This window comes from Lissotriton vulgaris, chromosome 8 (genome assembly GCF_964263255.1).
Source record: "Lissotriton vulgaris chromosome 8, aLisVul1.2, whole genome shotgun sequence".
NCBI classification, from domain to species: Eukaryota; Metazoa; Chordata; class Amphibia; order Caudata; family Salamandridae; genus Lissotriton; species Lissotriton vulgaris.
Window position 1 is genome coordinate 50,813,952 of NC_141696.1, and position 24,911 is coordinate 50,838,862.

Below are 24,911 nucleotides of genomic sequence, written 5' to 3' on the forward strand. Positions count from 1 at the left end.
AATCACGATGGGACCCAATACCAAGGGCAAAATATTGAAAAAGATATCAACTGGTGAGTAAGTCTAGATAGTCTGTATCTACTTCCACATCAATGTACCTACACAGTACATATCCATCCAAGGTACTTAGATATGACTGAAGGATAATAAATCTATACTTCACTCTATGCACAAACCTTTGCAGCTCGATATTCTGTCTTCGATATTCTTGTACGATGATATTCTATGAGGTGGGGGGTGTCAATATTTAGCAGCATAATAATGAGCCATTGCACTAACAACTTCAAAAGCCAAACACACACCAGAGTACTTACCTTCAACCTTACCTCCTTATAATCAGGGTTCTTGCACGCCCTCACATTTTACGACAAATCATAGGAGCCTCTTTAGATCCAAACCCCTTTTCTGACATCGCCGCCATAACCCAGGTCAAGCCCTCAGACACCTGGAACATCTGTAAAGCAGTTCAACAAAAACAATGTATCAGTACATCCCGCCTACAAGCAAAGGACGACTTTAGTGGTGCACTGACGTGCAAGAATGAGTATGAGGTGATGGGTGACGCCACGTGGAGAGGAAGACTCTCAGATGGACACACCTGCACAGCCATGTCACTCATGATGCTGTGCAAGAGATTGAACTAAATATATTTGGGGATTTTCCACCATCAGTTTCTTTTCATTTGCAACAAGGGTATGAGCTCTAAAGAGAGATGAGGACCAGGGAAGAAAGAGAAACTCCTGATACAACTACTCTGACCTAATCAGATCTGGGACACAAGCTTGATTATGGGCTTAGGGGGTCTATGTTTGCTAGATCTCTGATGGTTCACAAGCTACTCCAGTGAGGTGGTCATGGGTAGACCGACTGAGAGGTGTGAATATATTGAAAATAATATAGTGTGAACAACAAGGACCCCCTGATGCGGAATGATATTCCCTTGAGACAGGGATAGAGACAATGTATATACCTTAGCAACAAATTTACAAGTAAGAGGGAAGGTGGCGCTGACAAGGAATCACTAATACAATTCAGTATAAAAAACTTAGTTATATTTAATAGATATTCATATTAAAAACAGCATATATCACATTATCGACAAAACATAACAATCAATAACATACACATATATGTTCATAAATTATACAAAATTTATAAAGATAATCATAAAATTAAAAAGAACCAAAAAGTGGCAAACAGTATGTTTCCGAAGCGCGTTTCGGCGTTTCAAAGACGCCTTCTTCAGGAGCCACAAAGTATATCTGTAAAAATGTATAAAAAACAACATATACACATAATCAATAACATATAATAACGTATTTTAAAATTGAATTTTTCTATCATAGTTAAGTCAAACATGTTAAAAACTTTATTAACACAACTAGCATCAGGCAATCAACATTGCCTGACAAGTTCCTTAAAGGCACAACTTCCCTCTTTACTACAACAATCCAAGTAAATACCAAAACACATTATAGTCACGATAGAGGTATATTTGAGCAGTCGTTATCCAAAATTTCTATCAAGGGTAAGGGTGACTCACAATAATGAACTGATAATCGATGGAGTAGTCACATCTTACGAAATTCGACAAGCAACTAGGATGTCCCGCTGAAAGTACCCACCTTGTTTCAGTTCATCAATCTAGGTAGCCCAGACATCCTCAATCCGTGCCAACCTAATAGTGGGAGGGCTCTTAATTTATTACCTTTGATAGAAATTTTGGATAACGACTGCTCAAATATACCTCTATCGTGACTATAATGTGTTTTGGTATTTACTTGGATTGTTGTAGTAAAGAGGGAAGTTGTGCCTTTAAGGAACTTGTCAGGCAATGTTGATTGCCTGATGCTGGTTGTGTTAATAAAGTTTTTAACATGTTTTGACTTAACTATGATAGAAAAATTCAATTTTAAAATTCGTTATTATATGTTATTGATTATGTGTATATGTTGTTTTTTATACATTTTTACAGATATACTTTGAGGCTCCTGAAGAAGGCGTCTTTGAAACGCCGAAACGCGCGTCGGAAACATACTGTTTGACACTTTTTGGTTCTTTTTAATTTTATGATTATCTTTATAAATTTTGTATAATTTATGAACATATATGTGTATGTTATTGATTGTTATGTTTTGTCGATAATGTGATATATGCTGTTTTTAATATGAATATCTATTAAATATAACTACGTTTTTTATACTGAATTGTATTAGTGATTCCTTGTCAGCGCCACCTTCCCTCGTACTTGTGAATTTGTTGCTAAGGTATATACATTGTGTATATTGAAAACAAGACATGTGTGTGAGATCTTTGGGGGAAGATGTCATTTATACAGCAAAAAATACAAAGGATCAGATGCTTGCCACAACAACTTTTCTAAGCACAGGGGCCATCACCTGGTCCTCCAGCGCTGCCAGGCGATGCTCCACTGTCCGCAAAGGCTCCTCACGATCAGTCTCGAGCAGGGTCAGCACTTTGTCCACCCTAAGGAGGTAAGAGAAGAGCCACATGTCTCACTTCACCAGGTGGTCACAATGCAAGTCTTCAAAGGAGCGGGCAATGAAGAGTACCTTCCAGTCATCGAACCCTACTCATTCGAACACTATATGCTCACTTCTACAAGGCTATCCCCACCCTCACACAGCATTAGCACTGGGGGGCAGATGTATCAAGCCTTTTGCGACTCGCAAAGGCCGAAATTCACAGAATTTCGGCCTTTGCGAATCGCAAACGGCCCTTTTGCATGTTTTGGAATGTATTAAAAAATCGCTATTTAAGGAATCGCAAAAAATTGCGATTCCCTATTTTGCCATAGCATTTAAGGAATCACAATTTTTGCGATTCCTTAAATGCTATGTATGTAGCAATTTCAATTTGCGAATTTTGGTTAAGAAATCGCAAATTACCACCAACTTGTTGTTGATGGTAATTTGCGAATTCTTTTAAAAAAGCACAATTTGTCATTTGTTAAGGTGGCATGTGACGCACACACATGCCCATAGGGCATGTATGTGCGCAATATACACACACATGTACATTTCAGGGGTGCAGCAGGGTGTCTTTGAGACACCTCTGCACCCTTGAAATAATTCTTAAATTGCGATTAGCAAATTGCGAATTCGCAATTTGAGAATTACTTCACAATCATACTTATGGGCCTCCTGGCCCATAGGAATGCATGGGAAATTATTCCTTATTTGCGAATTCGCAAAATGCGAATTCGCAAATAAAGAATATTAAGGAATCGCTAATAAATAGCTAATTTTTACATACATTCCATTTTGCGAATTCTAAATAGCGATTCGCAAAAAATCGCTATTTAGGATTCGCAAAATGAAATCTTGATACATCTGCCCCTGGGTCACTTAAGGTGTGGAGTAGTCTCCTTGGTCTCAGGCATACAGAACAATGATGGAGGGGGTTACTAAAGACTTCACGCCTCTGCCAAGGGAGGCAGAGACATCTCACTGAGGACCAGTAAACTAGACCTCAGGCTCTCAGAGTGTCATGGCTTTCCAGGGTTTGAGATGCACACTGAAACTCTTACCTATATAAAAGCAAAACTGCTGCATGTGGTAAAAGGGTCACAGGACACATTAGTAGGAGCTTTTTAATTTGTTTTTGACAGTTTCCAAACAAAGCACAATGTCGACAGAGGTTGAAGAAAGAATATGCAAAAGTATAAATACTACCTAAGGTAACGAAATTCATTCAAGGAAGGTCAATGATGAGTGAAAGGTCGGTTTCGAGAACAAAATCCACCATAAGCTTCTTTTTAACACAATAGATTAAAAATTCGCCCCACAACCTCAGCGATTCAGTCAAGCAAAATTCAGTTATCAAGAGCGATTTACAATACTTGATAATCACGCAACAGGCTATTATTATTCCCGCTGTACCACCAAACTCCATGGAGGCAATTAGAGAAATAAATAGAATGAACCAAAAAATTATAAAAGAGATGATAGATGTAAATTGGATTAAAGAATTGCAAGCTGCAGGTGAAAAAATAAAATGGCAATTAGATTATTTCATTGACCTTTTTCTTTTTACAGATGTGTGCACCTCAGTGCCAGCGAGCCGAGAGACATGCGGGCATGCCCTCTGCTGCCAATTGGCAGCATGAAGGACTGCATCAGTGGCATGCCGGACGCTTCAAAGTGGCTGGCCAGATGTTCCAGAATGCGCATATTAGTTTGGTCGGCTGTCTTGCGACGGCTAGCCTCACATGCGCACTTTGAAGCTCTCCATCCAGAGATGTCTTAAACACCTGTGTGGAGAGCAAGCACAGGCCTCCAGGGCATGAAGGAGAGTCTGGCCAATCCTCTCCATCCAATCACGGTTCTTCCCTCACGCTGGTTAATATCATAAGAGCAGAGTCTGGATTGGTTAGGGGAGCTCCACAGCAGACTGCAGTTTCCAAACACCGAGGAGGACGTGCAGCAGTAGGTAAGTACCATTTATTTGAATGATATTTATTTTAAATGTTAGTGAAGTTTTTGGGGGGCTTTTGAAGGGAGGGTTGTTTTTTATTGGCTTTGGAGGGAGGGAGTGCTTTATTCTGTTTTTTTCTGGAAGCGGTGGAGCACTTTGCTAGCCCACCACTTTCAAACGTTGTCAGCCGCCCCTATTCACGTCCTCATACACGCCTTCCTCAATGAAAACACTCCACATGAGGAAGCTAGTCACACGCCTTGATTTACATCTCCCACTTGGAATGGTGCCAGGAAATGTGCAATGTTACATTCGGTTTGCACATTGCTTCCAAAGCCAATGTTACCCCGGATTGACCCAATTCAGAGTATCAGGGACACAAAGCGAGACCTGGGCCTCAACTTTGGAGTTGAGTCGGTTTACCACTGTGGCCCCTAGAATGGGCCTGCTTTGGACTCTAATAACTGAGTGCAGCACTTTTACAGTTGACTCTCACAAGAGTGAGGTGAACTCAGAACTCAACAATCACCATAATATCCCTCACTAAAAGACCATCTGATTGATGATTTGACTTTATTAAAAGAGAAAGTGCCTTATTACACCACCTACTCAACATGGCAACAACATAGGGTTACAAGACACAGTATCTACTCAACTAAACTACCACTGAACAGGTGCAGAATCACAGGGTGAGGAGTGAACAGCACCCTTCTTTTGGGACCCATACATCCGTTTTAGCATGTGCATACTGATGTAGCAGCTTCTCAGTCTAAGGATATTGTCTGCAGCCTCGGTTGAGCTCCATGGAGGTCCGGCCCGCCGTGTTACCGGAACCGTTGCAGCAGGACCCGCATCAAAGTTCTTCGACATGGAGTCTGCCTCTAGCACTGCCTTCCTCCAGGTGAGAGTGTCTTTTCCTGACATGCCACAGTTGTCAAAAGCCCAGCACTTCTCAAGCGGGTCAGACTAAACTCATCACTCCACACCCAAACAAAGGTCCACCCACATGATTAAAGCAAGGAGTTCATAGGGGGACTAAAAGTTGATCCAGCCCCTCACTGCAATCCCCCGCACAAGTGAAGGCAGAGTCAAATATCACATAGTACACAGACCCGCATAGCCGCTTCACTGCGACAACTGTGAGTGTCGATTTGATGTGTCCTTTTGGTGCTACACACTTCCTGTGAAAACTAAAACAGTTGCCTCTCTAAAATTACAAAGGGCCTGCCTTAATCAGAAAACAAACAACTCTCTTGGCAAACAATATGAGTTACTTGAATATACAGAAGGCAGCTGTTTTGATTTAAACAAAGTTTTAGTGATGAAAGACACAATGTCAAGCAAGGTATATACAGACTGAATAAATATAATTGTATACTTGAATAAGACATACACTTTAAAAATAATAATCCAGAAACTTCAAAACTCGAACTCAAATCTATAAAGATTAAACAGCATCTTACTGACACATTGTTCTCCCAAAGGACATTAATATATAGGGTTAGCCTTGAAAGGTCAAGGGAGCTTGGAGAGCCTGTAGTTCATTACCTCTACTCCTATTGAGTTGTAAGTTGTCTAGTTTTAAATTTCATTGACATGTTTTAATAGTGATTGCTCTACCTTCATCAGGACACCATTTATTGAACACAAATTCCACATAAATTTGCTGTAAACTTTCTTCTTGAGCACAGTTCTGTTTTAAGCCGCAATCTCAGACCGCCTCAAGAAGATAGAGTCATGCTAGGGTCAGCTCCAAGTCCCCTCACCTCTGGGAAGCTACTTGTCATGGACACTGGATCTGAATCTCAGACGCTTTATCAGGTGTCTGCCAGGTTCCACCTACGCTGGTCGGTGAGATGTCCAGGAACAATGATTGGCAGATCCAGTACTGCTTTTATACTCCATTCCCAGGAATGGGTAATGTATTCCACAAGCTCTGCTCTGAAATAGGTTTGAGGCTGTTCCATAACTTTGTGTCTCACCCTTTGTCCACATGAGATGCCCTCTTTGTCCTCAGGTCATAGCAGGCAGTAAGAGGGGGGAATGGGAGGCCGACTGGGAGAATTGGAGTGAAGCATCACACCTGACACCCATTAGCCTTGTGAGAGAAACGCCTCTGGAGAAACAAAGGGCCTAGGACCCTGGCAATGGTCAACCCCAGTAGTGTAACATTAGTCCCCACAGCCTCCGTAGTGTAGTTGGGGCCCCAAGCTGCAGGGGGGCCCTTCTAGCACTGTGCACAAGTAGGGCCCCTAGTCTGAGAGCTCCTGACTAGGTTTGGAGCTTGGGGGGGCATCTTCATGTACTTTACATGGGGGCTATCACGTTTCGTTGCACCCTGTACTTCAGATGACACTACTGTCACCAGTCTCCCCACACCCTACAACTGATCTAGTGAGGCCGCTCCAGGAAGGAACAAAAGGCATGACACTGCAAAAGATCACTTCCACACCTATGAAGAGATCCCTCCCTCCATCCTTCTGCACCTCAGAGTCTGATGCCACACAAATGCCCGAGTGATGTTAGCAATACCCAATGCTTATGTTGCAGACTTCCTCCAACCTCCACCTTTTACAGCATGGATTCCACTAACTGCCAGTCATACAGTAGCAAATGTTACCATCTTACTAACCACATAGCTACTCTATCCAGGGACACAGGATGTAGCAAGAGACATATAAGACTTAGGCAGAACTCGAGAGGGTTGAGTACACTCGGTCACTCTTCCAGTGCAGAGAACAGGTCGAATACCTGCCCGGCAGCTGTGTTTAACCCCTTCGATGCTGATGACGAGCTCAGCTCGTCATCAGCCACGGGGGGCGTGTGCGGATGACGAGCTGAGCTCGTCATGTAACGCGGCTTTTGTAAAAAAGCCACGCAGCGCAAAAATGACCGCCGCAGCAATGCGGTTAAAGACACACAATGCAAGGCTCGCGAGCGCATGTCAGCAGACAAGGGGACATTAGTCCTCTTTGATAAGGAAGGTGTGCATGGGGTGATATTCCTGGCCCCAGAGCCCAGCTAAGAGATGCTCATGCATAAAATGTCATGCACATATTATGGTCGTGTGAGTTGAGACCAGACAGTTTGAGACCTACATCAGGGTAACCCAGGGTAATACTTACTTCTTGGATGTGTCTTGCATCCTCTCCTCCGCGCTCTGGCTCTTCTCCTGCCGCTGGTTTGAGAGGTAGTCGTCTCTGCACTCAGCCTCCCAGGACAAAAGGGACTCGTAGTCCTCCTCGTCCAGCCTGTACACTGTGAGGAAAGCAGTGCAGTCGAAAGTTCTACACGCTGGTTCAATCAATAATTCAAACAATACCTTTTGCAATAAATACCACACACCTATAGAATTATATCTACATAGCTGTGGAAGGCAGGCAAAGCTTTTCGGGCAGACCTAGACTCCCAGTCCCATGCTGCTGCAATGTCCTAAGCGTCAACTCCAAGTCTTCCTTTGCAACTGCACTGATCTTCCTCCACTGAGCTTCTGCCTTTTTAATGTTTGTCCTAAATGTAGAAATGTAGAAAGGGGACTGACCCAGAAGCTCACCACATGCAAAGAAAGAAGTCTTCTATAGCGGCCATCTTGGCTTAGGCATAGAATTTATAGCCCTCTCAACCTATTCCACTTCAGAATCCTAGTAAACCTCCCACCCTGGGTATGGGCATTTGATAAAAAGCCCTTGCATGTGTTCTGGCTGTCTTAAGACTTGCCGCACAGCGCAGAAGCACTTTCCCTAATGCAACCCTTGACAGTAGGGCAGACCCTCGGACTGCTGGGCGGTAATCTCATCACTCCCTCCAGCATGGCAGAGCCCTGCTTGTCCCCCACGAGTGACAACTACTATACCATTAACTATCCTCCTAATCTTTCCAAATCCGCCTCTAAATCCCTCAAACACTCCATCCTGAAAAGCCACCCGAGACCCTGATATCTATCTGATCACCGTCTCTGCATGAACCTTGGCACCGTCATCAACAACCTCATCTTCCACTCCACGAAAACGTCGCTCTGGAGTAATGCCTTCTCGAGCCTCCTCATAGCACAGAAAGCCATGAACATCCCTCACGGAAAACAACTCACCATCTCTCCATCGGCAATCCTGCATGCTGACTAGGGGTGGGCGGCCAGCTACGCTCCGTGCACGGAGTGTGCGTAGTGCCGCCTACTCCGCATTTTGCGGAGCGGGCGTAGCCAGGCGGCACTACGCACGCTCCGCAGACGGAGCGTAGCTGGCCGCCACCCGCCTCCCTCCCGCCCTCCCTAAATACTTTAAATTAAAGGAATCAATTAATTTAAAACGCACTTACCTTGCCCGCCGCTGCCCGCCGGGTCCCCGGGGCTCACTATCTTCCGTCTTCTGTCTTCTTTACTAATGCGCATGCGCGGGCGGCCGCGCATGCGCATTTTCTCGTGAGAAATGCGCGGCCGCCCGCGCATGCGCATTAGTAAAGAAGACGGAAGACGGAAGATAGCGAGCCCCGGGGACGCGGCGGGCAGCGGCGGGCAAGGTAAGTGCGTTTTAAATTAATTGATTCCTTTAATTTAAAGTATTTAGGGAGGGCGGGAGGGAGGCGGGTGGCGGCCAGCTACGCTCCGTCTGCGGAGCGTGCGTAGTGCCGCCTGGCTACGCCCGCTCCGCAAAATGCGGAGTAGGCGGCACTACGCACACTCCGTGCACGGAGCGTAGCTGGCCGCCCACCCCTAGTCAGCATGCAGGATTGCCGATGGAGAGATGGTGAGTTGTTTTCCGTGAGGGATGTTCATGGCTTTCTGTGCTATGAGGAGGCTCGAGAAGGCATTACTCCAGAGCGACGTTTTCGTGGAGTGGAAGATGAGGTTGTTGATGACGGTGCCAAGGTTCATGCAGAGACGGTGATCAGATAGATATCAGGGTCTCGGGTGGCTTTTCAGGATGGAGTGTTTGAGGGATTTAGAGGCGGATTTGGAAAGATTAGGAGGATAGTTAATGGTATAGTAGTTGTCACTCGTGGGGGACAAGCAGGGCTCTGCGCATTTTCTCGTGAGAAATGCGCGGCCGCCCGCGCATGCGCATTAGTAAAGAAGACGGAAGACGGAAGATAGCGAGCCCCGGGGACGCGGCGGGCAAGGTAAGTGCGTTTTAAATTAATTGATTCCTTTAATTTAAAGTATTTAGGAAGGGCGGGAGGGAGGCGGGTGGCGGGGCTGGCGGCCAGTGGTGTTTGCGGAGTGGGGCTACGCGGAGTGCGGAGGTGGGCGTAGTTTCTCGCCCACTTCGCGTAGCTCCGCGAAGCCCCACTCCGCCAACTCCGCCCAGGGTTAATGCTGACCTTATATACCAGCGGCATTATCCTGATTAAAGGCCCTCCCAAAGACCTTATCAAATTTGCGGTCCTCTTTACTCTCCTCAAACAATATACTCACAACCCTTCAAAATCCACGCTCCCACCGCTCCACCTATTACCCATTCCGCCAAATGTACCTAACCTCTCACTAACCACACATGCCAGGGATCAAGTCACTGGGTGACCCGGCCTAGTCACACATGCCAACCACTGCGCGCCCATACCACTGAACTTAGACCCACAAGCGCTCCCCGCTCCATCAGCTACCAAAACGCCCCCTAGGACCCACATCTCGAACCAATCTAGACTCGTTAACACTCATCCTGCACTAGCTATCAGAAGCGCCTCCAAACCCCTATCCTCCTGTCCGCGTATCCCTTCCGTACTCCTGACTGTTGAAATGCCTACGAGGGCCCACAGCACCCCCTTGGACACGTCCAATAGGGCTCTGAACTACGGACTAGTTAACCTCACCACTAAGCGACCAACATAGACCGACAGAATCGCTCCCACCCTTTCGGCCCCCTGCCCGCAAGGCCTTTCCTCTCTTAGGGACGATCGACCTAGCCCCCAACACTCTGACCAAACTGCTCATCTGAAAGCGACCTGTGGCCCACCACGTCTCACCCCCAAGTCACCAGTAGACCCTATCAGAATCGCTCCCTTGCAACTGGCCCCCGCCTGCCTGAACCCACCTCTCTTGGAGATATTGATATTCTCCACCGCAGAGCCACTGAATTAACCCTAAGAATCCATAAGTCCATACTGGACCTAAAGCACCTCCTTCACATCACCGAAATTTCCTTCTCAAGTCTCGGGCTCTCGCAGAACACGACCCTCATTCCCACCCATGTCACTCTTTCACCCTCTCCCACTATCCCTAAGACACTTACGCCCGCAAGCAACCCTGCCACCTCTCAGAGGAAGAAACCATTGCGCTCCTCCAGACCTACAAACCCACCCCTGGCACGCTTATCTCACCAGACCTCATGGAAAGAAAAGTGGCCGACCTCCTCATTAGCTACGAATCCGCCTTGACAACCCCATGCCCCTCAATCCTGAGAGAAGAACACCCTATTCGCTCAGTGGCAACCAACCCCAACAGATCTGCCACTCTCCAGGTCAGAGGGGTGGTCAATAGCAATCTAGCAAGAGTCCCCATCTCTGCATCTACCCCTGACACTCCCTCCTACCCTTCCTTAACCGGCCTCCTAATAAATTGCCGATCAGCAGTAAAACATGCATCTGATGTCGCCGACCTCATCCTTAGACATAAACCACACTTATCGATCCTGAGGGAATATTGTCTCAAAGAATCCTCCTCGCACTACCTAGACCTCTTAGTCCCACCCAATTACAACATTGTAAGGATGTACAGGCACTCAAAGAAAAAAGGGGGTGGCATTGCCTGCATCTACCGCTCTAACCTCCTGGTTACGGAACTGCCAGTAGTCCCTACAGACTCCTGCGAAAACCTTGCACTCTCCGTCTCCAACAACACCTCTCAATTGTGAAAACTTCACAAATTTTACCACCCCCAGGCAAGGATGTCACCGTTATGGACCTCCTCATGGAAATCATCACAGCCAAGGTCTCTCCAAACTCTAATGACATTTACCATGGTGACTTCAACTTACACTAGAACGATCCCAAGGACCCTCAGGTCAATGCCATCAGTGACTTCTTGGCTGACCTAGCCCTTTCCCAAGCCTGTTCTCTCCCTACTCACTCGAAAGGCGCCACCCTAGACTGGATCATTGCTATGGAATCAGCGGTCAAAATTATCTCTATTGACCCATGTGATTGGTCAGACCACCACGCCATCACCTTCCTCCTGCCCAGCTCTCACAAGGCATGGACATCGCAACTTGTGATTCCCAAATGTTGGGTTAGAGACACCAAGAACCTCGATCATGGGAAACTAGCAGAGCGTTGTGAGACCGACCTCCCCCCTCAGTGCACCTCGGTCGACAACCTAGTGGATCAGCGTTCCGCAACCATATCTGACATTCTTGATGACCTGGCACCACTGAAATTAAAACGAACCCAGATCAAGGACAGGAATCCCTGGTTCAGCGGATCCCTCAACAAGGATAGGAGATCCCTTCGACAGACTGAACGAAACTGGGAAAACACCCATCAGCAGTCCATCTAAAACTTCTCCGCCAGGCCAGAAATGCTTATAACAGGAAAATACTCAACTCTAAAAAAAGAATTCTTCAAAACCGAACTCGAGAGTGCCAAAAACCGACCTCGAAAGCTATTCGACTTAGTCAAAAACCAATCCAACAAACTAGCAAAAATAACCAAGGAAACACTCAAACCCATAATGTCAAGCGAGGAATTTTCTTCCTTCTTCTGCGACAATATCTCTGCCTTAGGAAATTAACTTAAATCCGCAACTCACCGCCAAAATCTAAATGTACCAGATCCACTTCCACGCGCTATCTTTCCAAGCTTCACCCAAAAATCTAGCGCACTGGTCCAACTTTAAATTCTATGACGAACACTCTATCTCGAAAATTCTCGCCTCCTGAAACCCGAACAACCACTTCAATTATCCTCTCCCCTCTAACTGCCTAGCAGGCGCCTCGCAGGCTATCATTCCCTCCTGGACCTCAATAATCAACACCTCCCTCCAACAGGGCTCTATTCCTGACTCACTCAAGGCTGGCCAAGTTGTCCCTATACTAAAAAAAACTACCTTAGACCCTGCTTCCGCTGAGAATTACAGACCCATTTCCAACATCCCACTCCTTACCAAAGTTCTTGAAAAATGTGTACAACAGCAGCTGAGCCTACACCTTAATAAAGTCCACCTGCTAGATGACTTCCAATCTGGTTTCAAACCTGGACACAGTACAGAAACCACCCTCCTCCACATGTGGATGATGCCCTCCAAGCCCTCGACCAAGGCAAAACCTGTTTCCTAATCCTCCTAGACCTATCTTTTGCCTTTGATACGGTTAACCACAAAATCCTCCTTGAACGACTCAAACTCAGAATGGGGTTAGATGGCACTGTCTTGAATGGTTCAGATCCTTCCTCAAAAACCGCTCTCAGGGAGTCCTCATCAACGGCAATCTTTCCGCCCCTGTCCGGTCACGGTTGGAGTTTCCCAAGGATCAACCCTTTCCCTTACCCTCTTCAATCTTTACCTTGAACCACTCACCGAGGTGTTACATTCCGCCAATATATCCTAGCTTATGTATGCAGACGATAACAGATCTATATCAAAATATCCTCCCCTGAGGACATTTGCTCCCTGAATGAGGCACTAAAGCTGACAGTCCATTGGTTCACCGCCAACCAGCTTAAACTCAATGCAAATAAAACTGAATCTCTCCTAATCTCCCCACGCAAAACCAACCCGGAGATCCAGGAATGGATCAATAGCATCACAGCACTAAATTGCCCTCCCACCATTGTAGACTCTGCGGAATCCCTTGGAATAACCCTCAACAGCAACCGGAACATGCGCGACCAGATAAACGCGATGGCCAAGACGGCCAGGTTCCACCTGAGCTACCTAAGAAACCTAAAACCCTTCCTTGAGGTTTCCGACCTCAAAACGGCAATCCAGGCTCTATTCATTTCCAGACTAGCATGTGGATGCTCCACTCTCGCAGGGCTACCCAAGAACTCCCTGGTCCCACTGAAAGCCTGCCTCAACACCGCCGCCGGACTCCTAACTGGCTCAAAGAAATTTGATCACATTTCTCCCCACCTCCAGATTCTGAACTGGCTTCGCCTAGAGGCCAGAATCCAATTCAAACTGGTCTGCATCACTCACAAAGCTCTCTACTCGAATTCCCCTGCTTTTCTCGCCCATAAACTTGTGATATCAGGAGGAGTCAGAAACCCCCGATCTGCCAAAGACCTGTTGCTGCAACCAGCCCGATCTAGCAACAAGAAAACCTACAATTGGGCCTTCTCTGGGGCCGCTCCAAGAATCTGGAACTCCCTCCCACCCGCCATTAGAAGACTTCCGTCCTTGGCACACTTTAAAAATGAAACCAAAACCTTCTTAATGGGCAAATACATCATCTGATGACTACATCGCAATTACCGGAGCGACTTGTTTCCACCCTCCACCTTGACATCATCCACTGCTCAGCAAAGGACACCTAATACTGCACCCCTGAATATCCCAGCTAAGAGTTGAGACTGCAGGCCTTCTGTCATAAGTTTCTTCCTATTGCTATCTTTTTATCCTGCTTGTAGCCTGGACTTTAAACTGCATGCTTTTTTTACACAATGTGTAATGTATCCCCCATCTTACGTTAAACTGCGTGTTTTTTTGTATACTGTACAATGTATCCCCCATCTTACCCAACTGATCCCCTCCCTTCCTAATGCTTTGTATGCCACCCTCAAACCTGTAGAGCGCTCTGATACCCTCACTGGTCTGGTTCGCGCTCTATAAAACCTTAAAATAAATAAATAAATACATACTCCTCCCGAAAGACAGCTCCATGTATACATGGAGAACAGCCGCACCTGTTACTGCTGACAGCCTCCTTACCATGACTCACTTCATGACTGCTTGGCATAGACCCCACCTTAACTGTAATTTACACTTCTGTGTTCCTCCTGTCTCCCAGGTGGGTTTATATCCTTGGATCTCCCTTGGCAGGATTTCTACTGCAGATCTTGTGTTATTGTGGTAGCCCTCCTATCCTGTGTACTGCTCCTAATGAATCCCAGTCGTCTGGGAAACGTGGCCTCCTCCTGAGCATTCCTTGGCACTCCCTTGTCTCTCAGCTCAGTGCACATTACTTGCCTCACTCTAGGCGCTCTTTGAATGTGGGTGGGCATCTGGTTTTGGACACATGAAACATGCAATAAAAAGGAAAACTGAGTAATGTATTTCTCTTACACAAGGCTAAATCACTCAAATAAAGGATAGGATATGAAAGGTTTAGAATGAAAAGAGCCCACAAAACTGAAAAAACATACCTCAAAAGCACAAAGTACCTACCCTGGGCACAGAGGATCTCACCAACTACCCTCCCATCACCCACCCACTTTTCATCAGAAAACATCAGCAAAAAATCAGTCTCCACTCAATTGAAAGAGCAGAACAACCTCCTGTAGGACAACAATCAGACAGCACTATGACTCTTCACATAATCTACAACCTACTGATAAATAACAACAGAGATCCTTACATCCTGCTCCACCTCTCTGTACCTTCTAACACAGTCGATCACCAAGCATTGATTAACCCTGGAATAAGAATGGCTTCCTCTGGAGCAGTTCTGCAATGGCTCTCTTCTGACCTTGCCAACCTCAACCAGCTCTAGACTGGACCCTCAAGATCTATGAAACTCCTGCTCTCCTGCAACTCACCATTCATCTTCAATCTCCTTATAAAAACCCAAGTGATTCATACTCAAATGTAGCAGATCCGTCAGTATGCCATAAACTCCCGACTCTACCTCAAAATCTCATTAGCTCACAAGATCCCATTCTGTAAATCCTGCCTAAGCCTGATCCAGAACCGGATATCAAGCTCCTGGATGAAGCTTAAAATGACAAAGCCCGAATTCTTCATGCTTGCCAACAGCACAAAACGGTGGCAGATTAAAGTCTAGCTTTCTGACATGAACATTTTTACTCCTAGTTGATAGTCAGGGAAAAATCACTTGGATTCACCCTCGACTCTGAGCTGTTCTTAATGGACATTTATCACCAAGAACACCAAGAGACTCGGGCCAAATTTATCGGAGTTGTGTTGCCCTTGAGCCATGCAATGGGGCGCAAATGCGACCAAACTCTTAAGTTAGATTTATCAACCACGCATTGCGTGGCCTTGCGTTACTTGATAAATCTAGAGTAATGCAATTAAGCACAAATTGCTGCATTACGTTATTCCGCCCCCAGACATGTGTTCTATGGGAGGAGTGAGAGTGTTGCCACACATTCACCCATGGATTTTGGTGCATTCTCAAATCTACTGATAGACCTGGCAATGTGTCATATGCTGCGCATCCCCAGGAGTTCCATAACGAGGAGACATATATTTTTCCTCTTTACTTGTGTGTTGCAATCCGCGGCACACATAGAAAGAGGAAGATGCAGGGTATTGTATTTGTGCAGGAAGGTACTCCTTCCTGCACAAACATAATTCTGCTTACAATGCAGGCAACCTTGCACAATTGTGCAAGGGTGCCTGCGCTGGTGCTAGGCAGCACATTGTGTCCCGGCGCAGGGGAAAGACAGGAATGCGCTGTATAAGGTTAAATACAATGCATTCCTGCCCTTCCACGTAGCGCTGTAAGGTGACTTGCTGTGCTGTGTGATTTTCTGATAAATATCACTCTCACTCTGGCCAGCATGAACACCAAGAGAACATGGGATAAATTTGGCCTTCTCTTGCCTGGATGTAGGTCAATACTATCAAAGGGGTTCCACAAAACCACTGTGCTATCCGCGTGAAGCCGCTTTCAAGCTACAACATGTGCACTAAAAGCTTAAAGATGGTTGACCCCATCACTCCAAATGCATTGGTTCCCTCTCCAGGCATGCTTCTTTTTCAAGTCCAGCTGTATCACCTACAAGCCTTTCAGAATAGACACCACAGAAAACCTTGCTGAGAAACCAACCACCTAAAACAGACAGTGAGACAACAGAAGCCAGGACACTGAGATACCGGAAATCACAAAATACAAGAAGGAAAGCTGTAGTGAGGATCTGGAACAACACCCCCAGAAACATCAGAATGGCTCCTACTTTTCTGAAATTCAGAAAGGAACTGAAGAACCATCTTTTGGAACAGCACTACTTCCCATAACAGGAACCCACATTTAACCTGCTTCTACAATCATGAATCCAATTCCTAGGCTCATATATAATGTTCATCAATCTGCTGCTCCCCCACAGTATATCTATACTACTATTATAAAGGAAGAACTTTGAGGCTTTGAGGCGGGTAAACTCGGGAACCACAGCGCCAATCCACACACCCGATACATCGTTGTAATCCTCAGGGTGTGCAGATGGACATAGGCTATATAAATAAAAAAGAAATACGTTAGTTATAAAAAAAAGTAGTCCCTTCAAAGTAGCGCCGGCGGTGACGTGCGTGCTTACATCAGGAGCGGCGTACTCGAGCGCGAGGAGCGGCGGAGATCAGCGCGGCGAGGAGCGGTGGAGATCAGCGCGGGGAGGAGCAGTTTCGAGGAGCGGCGGAGATCAGCGCGGGTAGGAGCAGTGACGAGCAGAGGAGCAGCGGACATGAGCGGGGGACAGGCGGTGAGGATCGGCGGGCAGGCAGTGAGGAGCGGCGGCGGGGAGGAGCGGTGAGCGGCGGATGAGGTAGGGCGCCAAGTAAGCAGTGAGCAAAGCAAACGTGAGGGAGGAGCGGCGGCGGAAAGGAGCGGTGAGCGATCCACAGGTAAGAAACGGAAAAAGAAAAGTGTGCAGGTTACAAAAGCGTACAAAGTGGAGCGGTCAGCTGAAAGCTAAAATGACAATCGGGAGAACGTAGCAAACGGGGCATTACAGGAGGAAAAAGTGACGTGGGCAGTGACGTGGGCAGGTACCAAACGGGGCATTACAGGAGGAAAAAGAAACGTGTGCAGGTTGCAAAAGCTTACAAAGTGGAGCGGTCAGCTTAAAGCTAAAATGACAATCGGAAGAAGGCACTAAACGGGGCATTACAGGAGGAAAAAGTGACGTGGGCAGTGACGTGGGCAGGTTACAAAAGCGTACAAAGTAAACATAGAGGCATAATACTGCACAACGTCAGGGCGGGCGAGGGCCCTGAGCCATGATTGCTCCTGGACAACGTTGGGACGGGCTGCTAGTATAGGATATAAATACCAATGCATACATGTTCACATACATACAAGTCATAGGGACCCCTAACAGAGTCTCTCTTTGACTCAAGGGCCTATGTCAGAGTTGCAAGATTTCAGATTGGTTCCTGGTCTGGCAAAGTTTCTAAATGGAACATGATTTCTAAAGGAGCTGTAAATCACTGAAACTCCTGCAGCACTTTGTGAGCAGCTGTAACTTTCCCAACAAGAAGCTCCAGTAGAAGTGAATGGTGGGCTCCTCACTACACACTTGTTTGCTGCTGATTATCAATCAACTTCTCCAAACCCTCTGCAGAAATCAGGTAGACAGAGAGAGTGTGATAATCATTGGCATCTACCCGCCTCCTGCTTGTTCTTATGTGATGCCCACATCGAAGGAGGGTATTTCTGCGGGGGGCATGTGGGTCTAGGACTGGAGGCATCTAAGGAGAGGTTGTGGTGGTACAAGTGGAGAAAGCTTGTCATAAAGTCAATGTCTAACACTATAGAAACATTAGCCAGACCTGGGAATCTCAACCAAACCCCTGCTGCTCAGCCTTCAGGGAAGAGGAGACACCTGAGGCTATAGTAAGAAGTGAGGACCGGATACTCACTCAGTGGCTTCCTGCCGCCTGTCGGACAGCGTAAAATGGCGTGCTTCACCAGGAAGTAGAGATGGCTGAGGATGATGAAGGGGGGTGGCGCCGGGGGGCGGCTGCAGTACTCTTCAATAAGGTAAAGACGCTGGAACCTCCAGATCTGATCCGTGTTACCCTGTACTTCTGAAAATGTGTAACTGTGAAAGGGAAGAGAAAAAACAAAACCCATGGATCAGTCCCACAGAAAAAAGTTTTCCACACAACAGAGACAACAGAGGAAGTGGCAGAAATCAGGGAAAGACAAACCAAAGCAGCAACCAACACAGAAAGAGCACAAGCTTAGGAGGCACTGACAAAAAAGAGTCATGAGACAGAGGGTAAAGACTGAAAACCTGCAAAATGCAATGGGCAGGCACATAGATGAAATAATCAACATTAAAAACATACAAAAGAATAAAACATCAAGAAGCTGGGAGAGGTAGAGATCAGGAAAGCAAAAGGGAAGCAGATAAACCTTAGCCATAAAGATGGAGGGAGCAGGACCCTGAGTAAGCCTTGGAGCAGGGAGGGAAGCGAGCACTAGGAGAATATGGAAAACAGTAAGACCACAGATGCAGAGGGCAGTAGCTCAAAGACTAGAGAGAGGGGCAGTGGTGGGTAAGAGGTCAGAAAGCTAAATAAAAGAAGGCCGAGGGAGACTAATAAAGGGTAACCAGAGAGGGCCAGAGATCAGTAAATCAAAAAGGTTTTTTAAGTGGGAATTTGAGCGAAGAAGATGGCACAAGCCAGAACAAGGAAGAACATGTACAGATAACTCCTCAATACCACCATTTTAAAGGGTTACCAGGCTGTCTGTGAACAAAGCAGACTCTGGTGAGTCGAAAGACATTTATAACACTACAAAATAGAAAGACTGAGCACTTGTCTGTGAGTGTGCGTGCTTGCATACGTGTTTGTGTCTCTAGGTGTCATGCCTACATGGCGGCATTTTAAGATAACCCATATGTAGACCCTTGGGGGCCTGATCACCATAGATGAGTCTGTTCTGACCCCATGCAGCCTGTGGAGGCAACCGAGGTCTGTGATGTGCAAGTGAGAGAATGTTTGTGAAAGATCTTCTGGGATATTCTGCAATTGAAGAGCTGGCAGAAATGTCCTTGTGGGAACCAGGCCTCCTGCCTGGGCTTCAAGTAATGTTCAAAGCCATGAAAATGACTCACAACGAGAGAGAATCCCTGCATCAGGCAAGAGCTGAGTATCTGCTGTGTATCTGCTGTGCTGAAGATGTGATTTAGCTTCGAGAACTGTCTGAGTGAATGAGGGTAACATGGAGATACACTGAACCATGCAGTAGAGAGAACTGTAGCTCCTTCATCTAGGTCCAAGGAGTTGAGGTAAATCCCCAACTGTGACCAGGATTTACCAAGAATAAAGAGTGGACACCCCTACATTTGGGCAGGTCCCCTGCTGCTAGGAGTCCAAAGTGGAGTTTGTATTTTGAAACTCATATCATGGGCTGCGTTAGGGATGCACCGCGGACACTGCGGTGGATCATAGTAAATGTGCTGTTCCCAGTACAGGAGTGAGTCTGGACCTGAGGTGGGAAGATGGCATTAGTGAGAAGCCTCCTGTACAGCTTTCACTCTGCAGGCAGCAAATCAGCCTGCATTCAAAATGAGGCAGAGATCTCCCTGCTGGAGAATGCCAGATCGATCCCTCACCCTCCGCCCGCCATAGGGGTGATGTTGGAGGGTGTCCTGACAATGGACTACCTCTAGGTGGCTCACTGTTTGTGCACCACAAGATGTCCTCTTTGTCCTCTTTGACTTTGCCCCACTTCTGTAATATGGCGAAGCGGTAGAGACAAAATATTCCCTCATTGGGATAGAGCCATGCCCTGTGCAAATGAGGAAACATCCCTGTTGGGAAGGGAATATCCCCTGCATGGTGTACAGTTGTGTTCAACTACATTTAGGGGCCGATTATGATTGCGGTGAATCCGCATCCTCCGGGCCGGCGGAAGCCACCGCCGGCCCGGAGGATGTGGATTCACCGCTGCTGTGTTTGTAAAGACCCCCCGCCAGATAAGGATGGCTGGGGGGTCATCGGCGGACGGGGAGACTGTCCACCGCTTTTACGGTGCGGTCACCTTCAGACCATGGAGGAAAAGCTCTAATATGGTGGCGGTGTCTGTCAGACACCGCCAGCCATATTAGGATTAGCCTTGGGACATTCCTTTCCGCGGCGGCAATGCCGCCACGAAAAGGCATACGGTCTTTTCTTTGGGGGCCTGTTGCGGGCCCCCAGGGTGAAGGGGGGTGGGGGTGCACATGGGTGGTACCTATGGTACCCCCCCCTGCATTTGCTTGCACATAGCGGCAGGCACCATGCGGTGCCTGCCGCTTTGTGCATGCAAATGCACTGCATGGAGTTTTTAACATTGTGGCGGGTGCTGCTTTAAGCAGCACCCGCCGCAATGTTAAAAATACAGGATGTGACCGCCAGGGTGGCGGTCACATCCTAATTTGCATGGAGGGACCGCCGCTGCCCCTGCGGATGGTCCCTCCACCTCTGGGGTGGCGGACGGACGCAGGTCCGTCCGCCATCATAATGACCCCCTTAGTGCATGACTGCGAGTATATGGTAACCTAGTCTTTGATTTATGCCCTTTCTTCATACAAATCTATTGTGCACAAAGAGGCCTGGGCCTGTCATTTGACATAAAATAGGTCCTGAACAATCAACCAGACCCCATGATGTAAATGTAAATGTAAATATAAAGTATTTGTAGAGCGCACTGCTACCAAGCGGTTTCATGGCGCTATTACTCATACCGCTGTGGAACCCTTCCTGGCTTTCCCTGTGAGGTGTCCACTCCTGGGCACCCCTAGGGTGAAGCCAGGCATCCTAGCGCTGTTTGGGCCGTTGTAGAGATTAAGCAAGCTATTGCCCAGAGTTGCAGCGTGGGACCCATGATTGGAATAGGCACTGAGGCGAGAATATCAGGTCCGAGGAATTTTTGAGCCCGAGACCTGCCGAGGTGGGAATCGAACCCAGGTCCCGTGCCAGAGCTCTGCATCAAGGTCTGCCACTCTAACCATTGAGCCACACTTCTCCACCCTTAGGGAGCGTTGGCAGACTGATATAGGAGACCTGGACGAGGCAGACTGGCAGGAGGTGGTGGCGTCCCCACGAGAGGTTGCGATACCCTACAAATTAAAGCTAGTGCAATTAAAAATCTTGCACCAAATATATTTTACATGAATAACTCTTCACCGACAAGGTCGGGCAGATACACCACTCTGCCTAAGACAATGTGTGTTGCCGGGCACATTCTACCACACGCTCCAGGAATGTCCGGGAATGTCCATTAATCACACCCTATCGGGAGGCGGTCATGCGCACGATCCCACGGATCTGGGGTACAAATGTACTAGCGGAACGCAAGAAACGTCTTCTCAATATTTGGGAGCCTACAGACCTGAACCAAATGGCTCAACAGTGGGCAACGTTAGGTATGACAATAGCGCAACAAAATATATCCCAACACTGGGGAACTGGGCCTGCCCCTACAAGTCGTAGATGGTGTTGTAACGTAAGGAAGTTTGAAGCGTGTACACTCCAAGTTGTGACATGGACGTTGTGATGGTGGCAGAGAAAGCAGTCTATGTACATAGGGGGTGCCCCAAGAAATGGACTCGGATATGGGGAAAGTGGAATACTTATCGGGGCAATATATGTGGCCCCCACGAGAGGAGCAGATATCGGATGTCAGTGAATAACCAAACAGGGCCCAACACCTATAACGATGATTGTGATCACACAGTTAGTCATGTTACAAATGCAGAATAGACATGTAAATGATGAAGAATTGAAAGCGTCTAGACCTGTGTTTTATGGTTCCTTATTACACCATGTACGTACTATTATTACCAGTAACAAAATGCTGATAAAAAATGTTTTAAAAAAAAGAGATAGGTCCTGGACCTATCCTGTGACCTGGAGGGGCGCACCAAGCATCCACTTATATTTCCCACCGTGGACTGCCAACCCTGTCATGGGTTTAGCATGTAGGACAGTAGTGGCAATGGATCATGGCTATCAATCCGTAGTTGTGACCAGACGATTTTATCCGTGTCACTGGAGTCAAGGCTTATTGGGCCAATCGTCCTTTGTGCGAACCCATATCTGAATGCCAACTAGAGCAATGGAGGCCTGCGGGTTCCATTTTGGAAGGTATTGTTGACCCACGCAGTGGAAGTGTGGAGCTGACATCCTTGCAGCTGGAGGGAGGAGACCAAGACACTGAAATGAGGTCGGAGGACACAGGCTTCTTTAGAAATTCAATGAGGCCCTTTTGGTGAGAGGAGCTGCTAATTATGTTTCCTGTAGCACTGCCATTTGGCAGATGGTGAATGTGAAGGTTGGGACTGCAGTCTCTGTTGTGCAGAGTGAGAGGAGTCCTTTAGGTGAACCCAGCCCTTTGCGGCTTTCCTGATCATTGTTTACAGTATCTGTTGATATTCAGGTGCAGATAGCTCACACCTCTGTGGGCCTCAAAGTAATCTGATTTGCACATTAAACAGGTTTTTGGGGGGTGGGTGGCAGGTGGAGATATTGTTGCTGGGGTACATTTGTCCAGATAGCTCTACGAGGCATGGTTGTTGGGAGCAGAAATTGTCCAGGTACTCTACAGTAACAGGGGTGGGGCATACGCTGAAGAGATAGCTACAGAACATTTGAGGTGCAGATCCCGCTTCAAGGATGAGGGAAGCCAGATGACTCCCACCCTTGAATGGAGAGCCATCATCTTGTGCTACTGTTAATATGCCCTCATTAAGGACACCATCCGTGCACCACTCACACGTAATACACAAGCAAGTGCTCTCTCTCATATTAAGGGGCTCAAACATAACAGACTCAATGTTTCGGACTCCTAGTTACAAATGGCTGAACCAATTATAATGGAGAAAGACTATAATCCTCATGCAGAAGTGTAGACAAAAAGAACTTCACCAAGTTATGAACTGCTTCCATCTGCCATGTTATGCTGTAAGGTATTTGTAGAGCGCTCTATGCAGTCGCTTTTTGGCGCCTTAGAAAGACACAATGATAAAACCCAACAGTGGCAGACAAGAATGCAAGAAGACACTTACCTATTGAAAAGTCAGGGTTTCACCTGGCAGCTAAATCAAAGTAGATCTGTTTCTGCTAGTAAACTCAAAAGGAGGGAGTTCTACAGTTTGGTTTCTGGTGCACAAACAGCACAGTCTCTGTAATGGCTATGCTCTTCCGAATGGTAATAAACAAGAATTGATTTGTTGATCCAAGGGAGCATGATGGCTGTATAGTTTATTTTTGTATGTATTTATTAAGGAGTTTTATATAGCGCTAGCCTGACCCGAGGGTATCAGAGCACTTCACAACAGTATTTTGAGCAAGATTCATACAATAAAACAGTATTCTACATGTAGGTTTGGAAAGTCCAAGTGTGCTGAACAGCATTGAGGTAGTCAGTGAGTCCTGAGATAAACTCATAGAGTGCACGTTGTCTTGGGGTTGAACCACTTAGGTGGGGGGAGGAGCAGTTAGGGGTCAAATAGCAGGGAGGAGGTAAGTCTTAGAGCTACAATGTCTGGGAGAGACGACGAGCAGGGATTTGCGTTTAGATGGTGGCTATCCATTTGGGAGGGAGCGGTTGAGGGAAAGGACTTTTAGTTTTATTTTTTATTTTGTGAAGGATGAGATAGTCCTGATACCGACTGGGATGGCATTCCAGATTTTGGGCGCGTTTCCGATTAAAGAAACCTGTGGCAGTTTTTTGTTTGCGTGTTTTCATAGGGATGAGTGGTAGGGTGCTGGAGCTGCTGAAGTTCCTTGTCTGACTAACCCTCTTGAGTTTAGCAGCCAAGTATCCAGGTTTTCCTGTGTGCAGGGCTTTGTGTGTGAGGCAGGAAGTTCTGAAACTGGCACGCAATTTGACTGGGAGCCATTTTAGTTCTTTGAGTGCTGGTGAAATGTGATTATATTTCCTGACTTCAGTAACCATTCTAGCTGCTGCGTTGAGAGTAGTTTTGAGGGGAGCTAGGTGAGATTTTGTTGTACCAGTGAGGGTGGCATTCCCATAGTCGAGTCTGGATAGCACCAGTGACTGGCTGGCTTGTTTGAGGTCGTTGGTTGGGATGAATGGTTTTATTTTGTTAAGTAGCTTCAGGTTGATGAAGGCACTCTTTGCGGAGTTCGAGATGGGTTTGGCCATGTCAAGTTTTGAGTCTAGGGTGATTCTTAATGATTTAACGGAGTGGGTCAGAGTGTGATTGCCGTTAAGAGCATCCAAAGCTTTAAGCCATTCTGAAATATGAGGGTTCTCTTCTTTGTTGGAGATGAGGAGGATTTCGGTTTTATCATGGTTGAGTTTTAAGTGGATTTATTTTAGAGTGACATTTAGTTTGTGAATGTCATCTATGGAGGAGGTTTCTAGATAGATCTGGGTGTCATCTGCATAGAGGTGGATAGTGGCTAAAAGGAGGAGGATTTGAGGTGTAGGGCTTTATGAACAATTATGAGGGCATTAAAGGCTGCCTAAGAATGGGTAGAAATCAACAGATCACAGTACTAGTGACATATGAGATTGTCTGGCAGTTTTTGTAAGCACTCTTGCAGCAGCATTCGAAGCAAGGTAGTCGATGTAAGGTTTTGTCTGGAGAGTCAAGGTAGATTAAATGAGCAAATTCAAGATGAG

General features: G+C 46.7%; 1 protein-coding gene across 1 annotated transcript in view; it reads right to left on the minus strand.

Annotated features, from left to right (window-relative positions):
* Positions 1-320: 320 nt before the first annotated feature.
* The window catches only part of LOC147693360 (transient receptor potential cation channel subfamily M member 2-like), a 374,197-nt gene continuing 349,606 nt past the window's right edge, over positions 321-24,911 (minus strand). The window contains exons 20-23 of the mRNA XM_086933683.1: positions 18,185-18,366; positions 7,563-7,695; positions 2,400-2,487; positions 321-454 (exon numbers count right to left, since the gene is read on the minus strand). Of these exons, the coding sequence (XP_086789809.1) occupies positions 356-454; positions 2,400-2,487; positions 7,563-7,695; positions 18,185-18,366 (502 nt within the window). The 3' untranslated portion in view covers positions 321-355. The remainder of the gene's footprint in view (positions 455-2,399; positions 2,488-7,562; positions 7,696-18,184; positions 18,367-24,911) is intronic.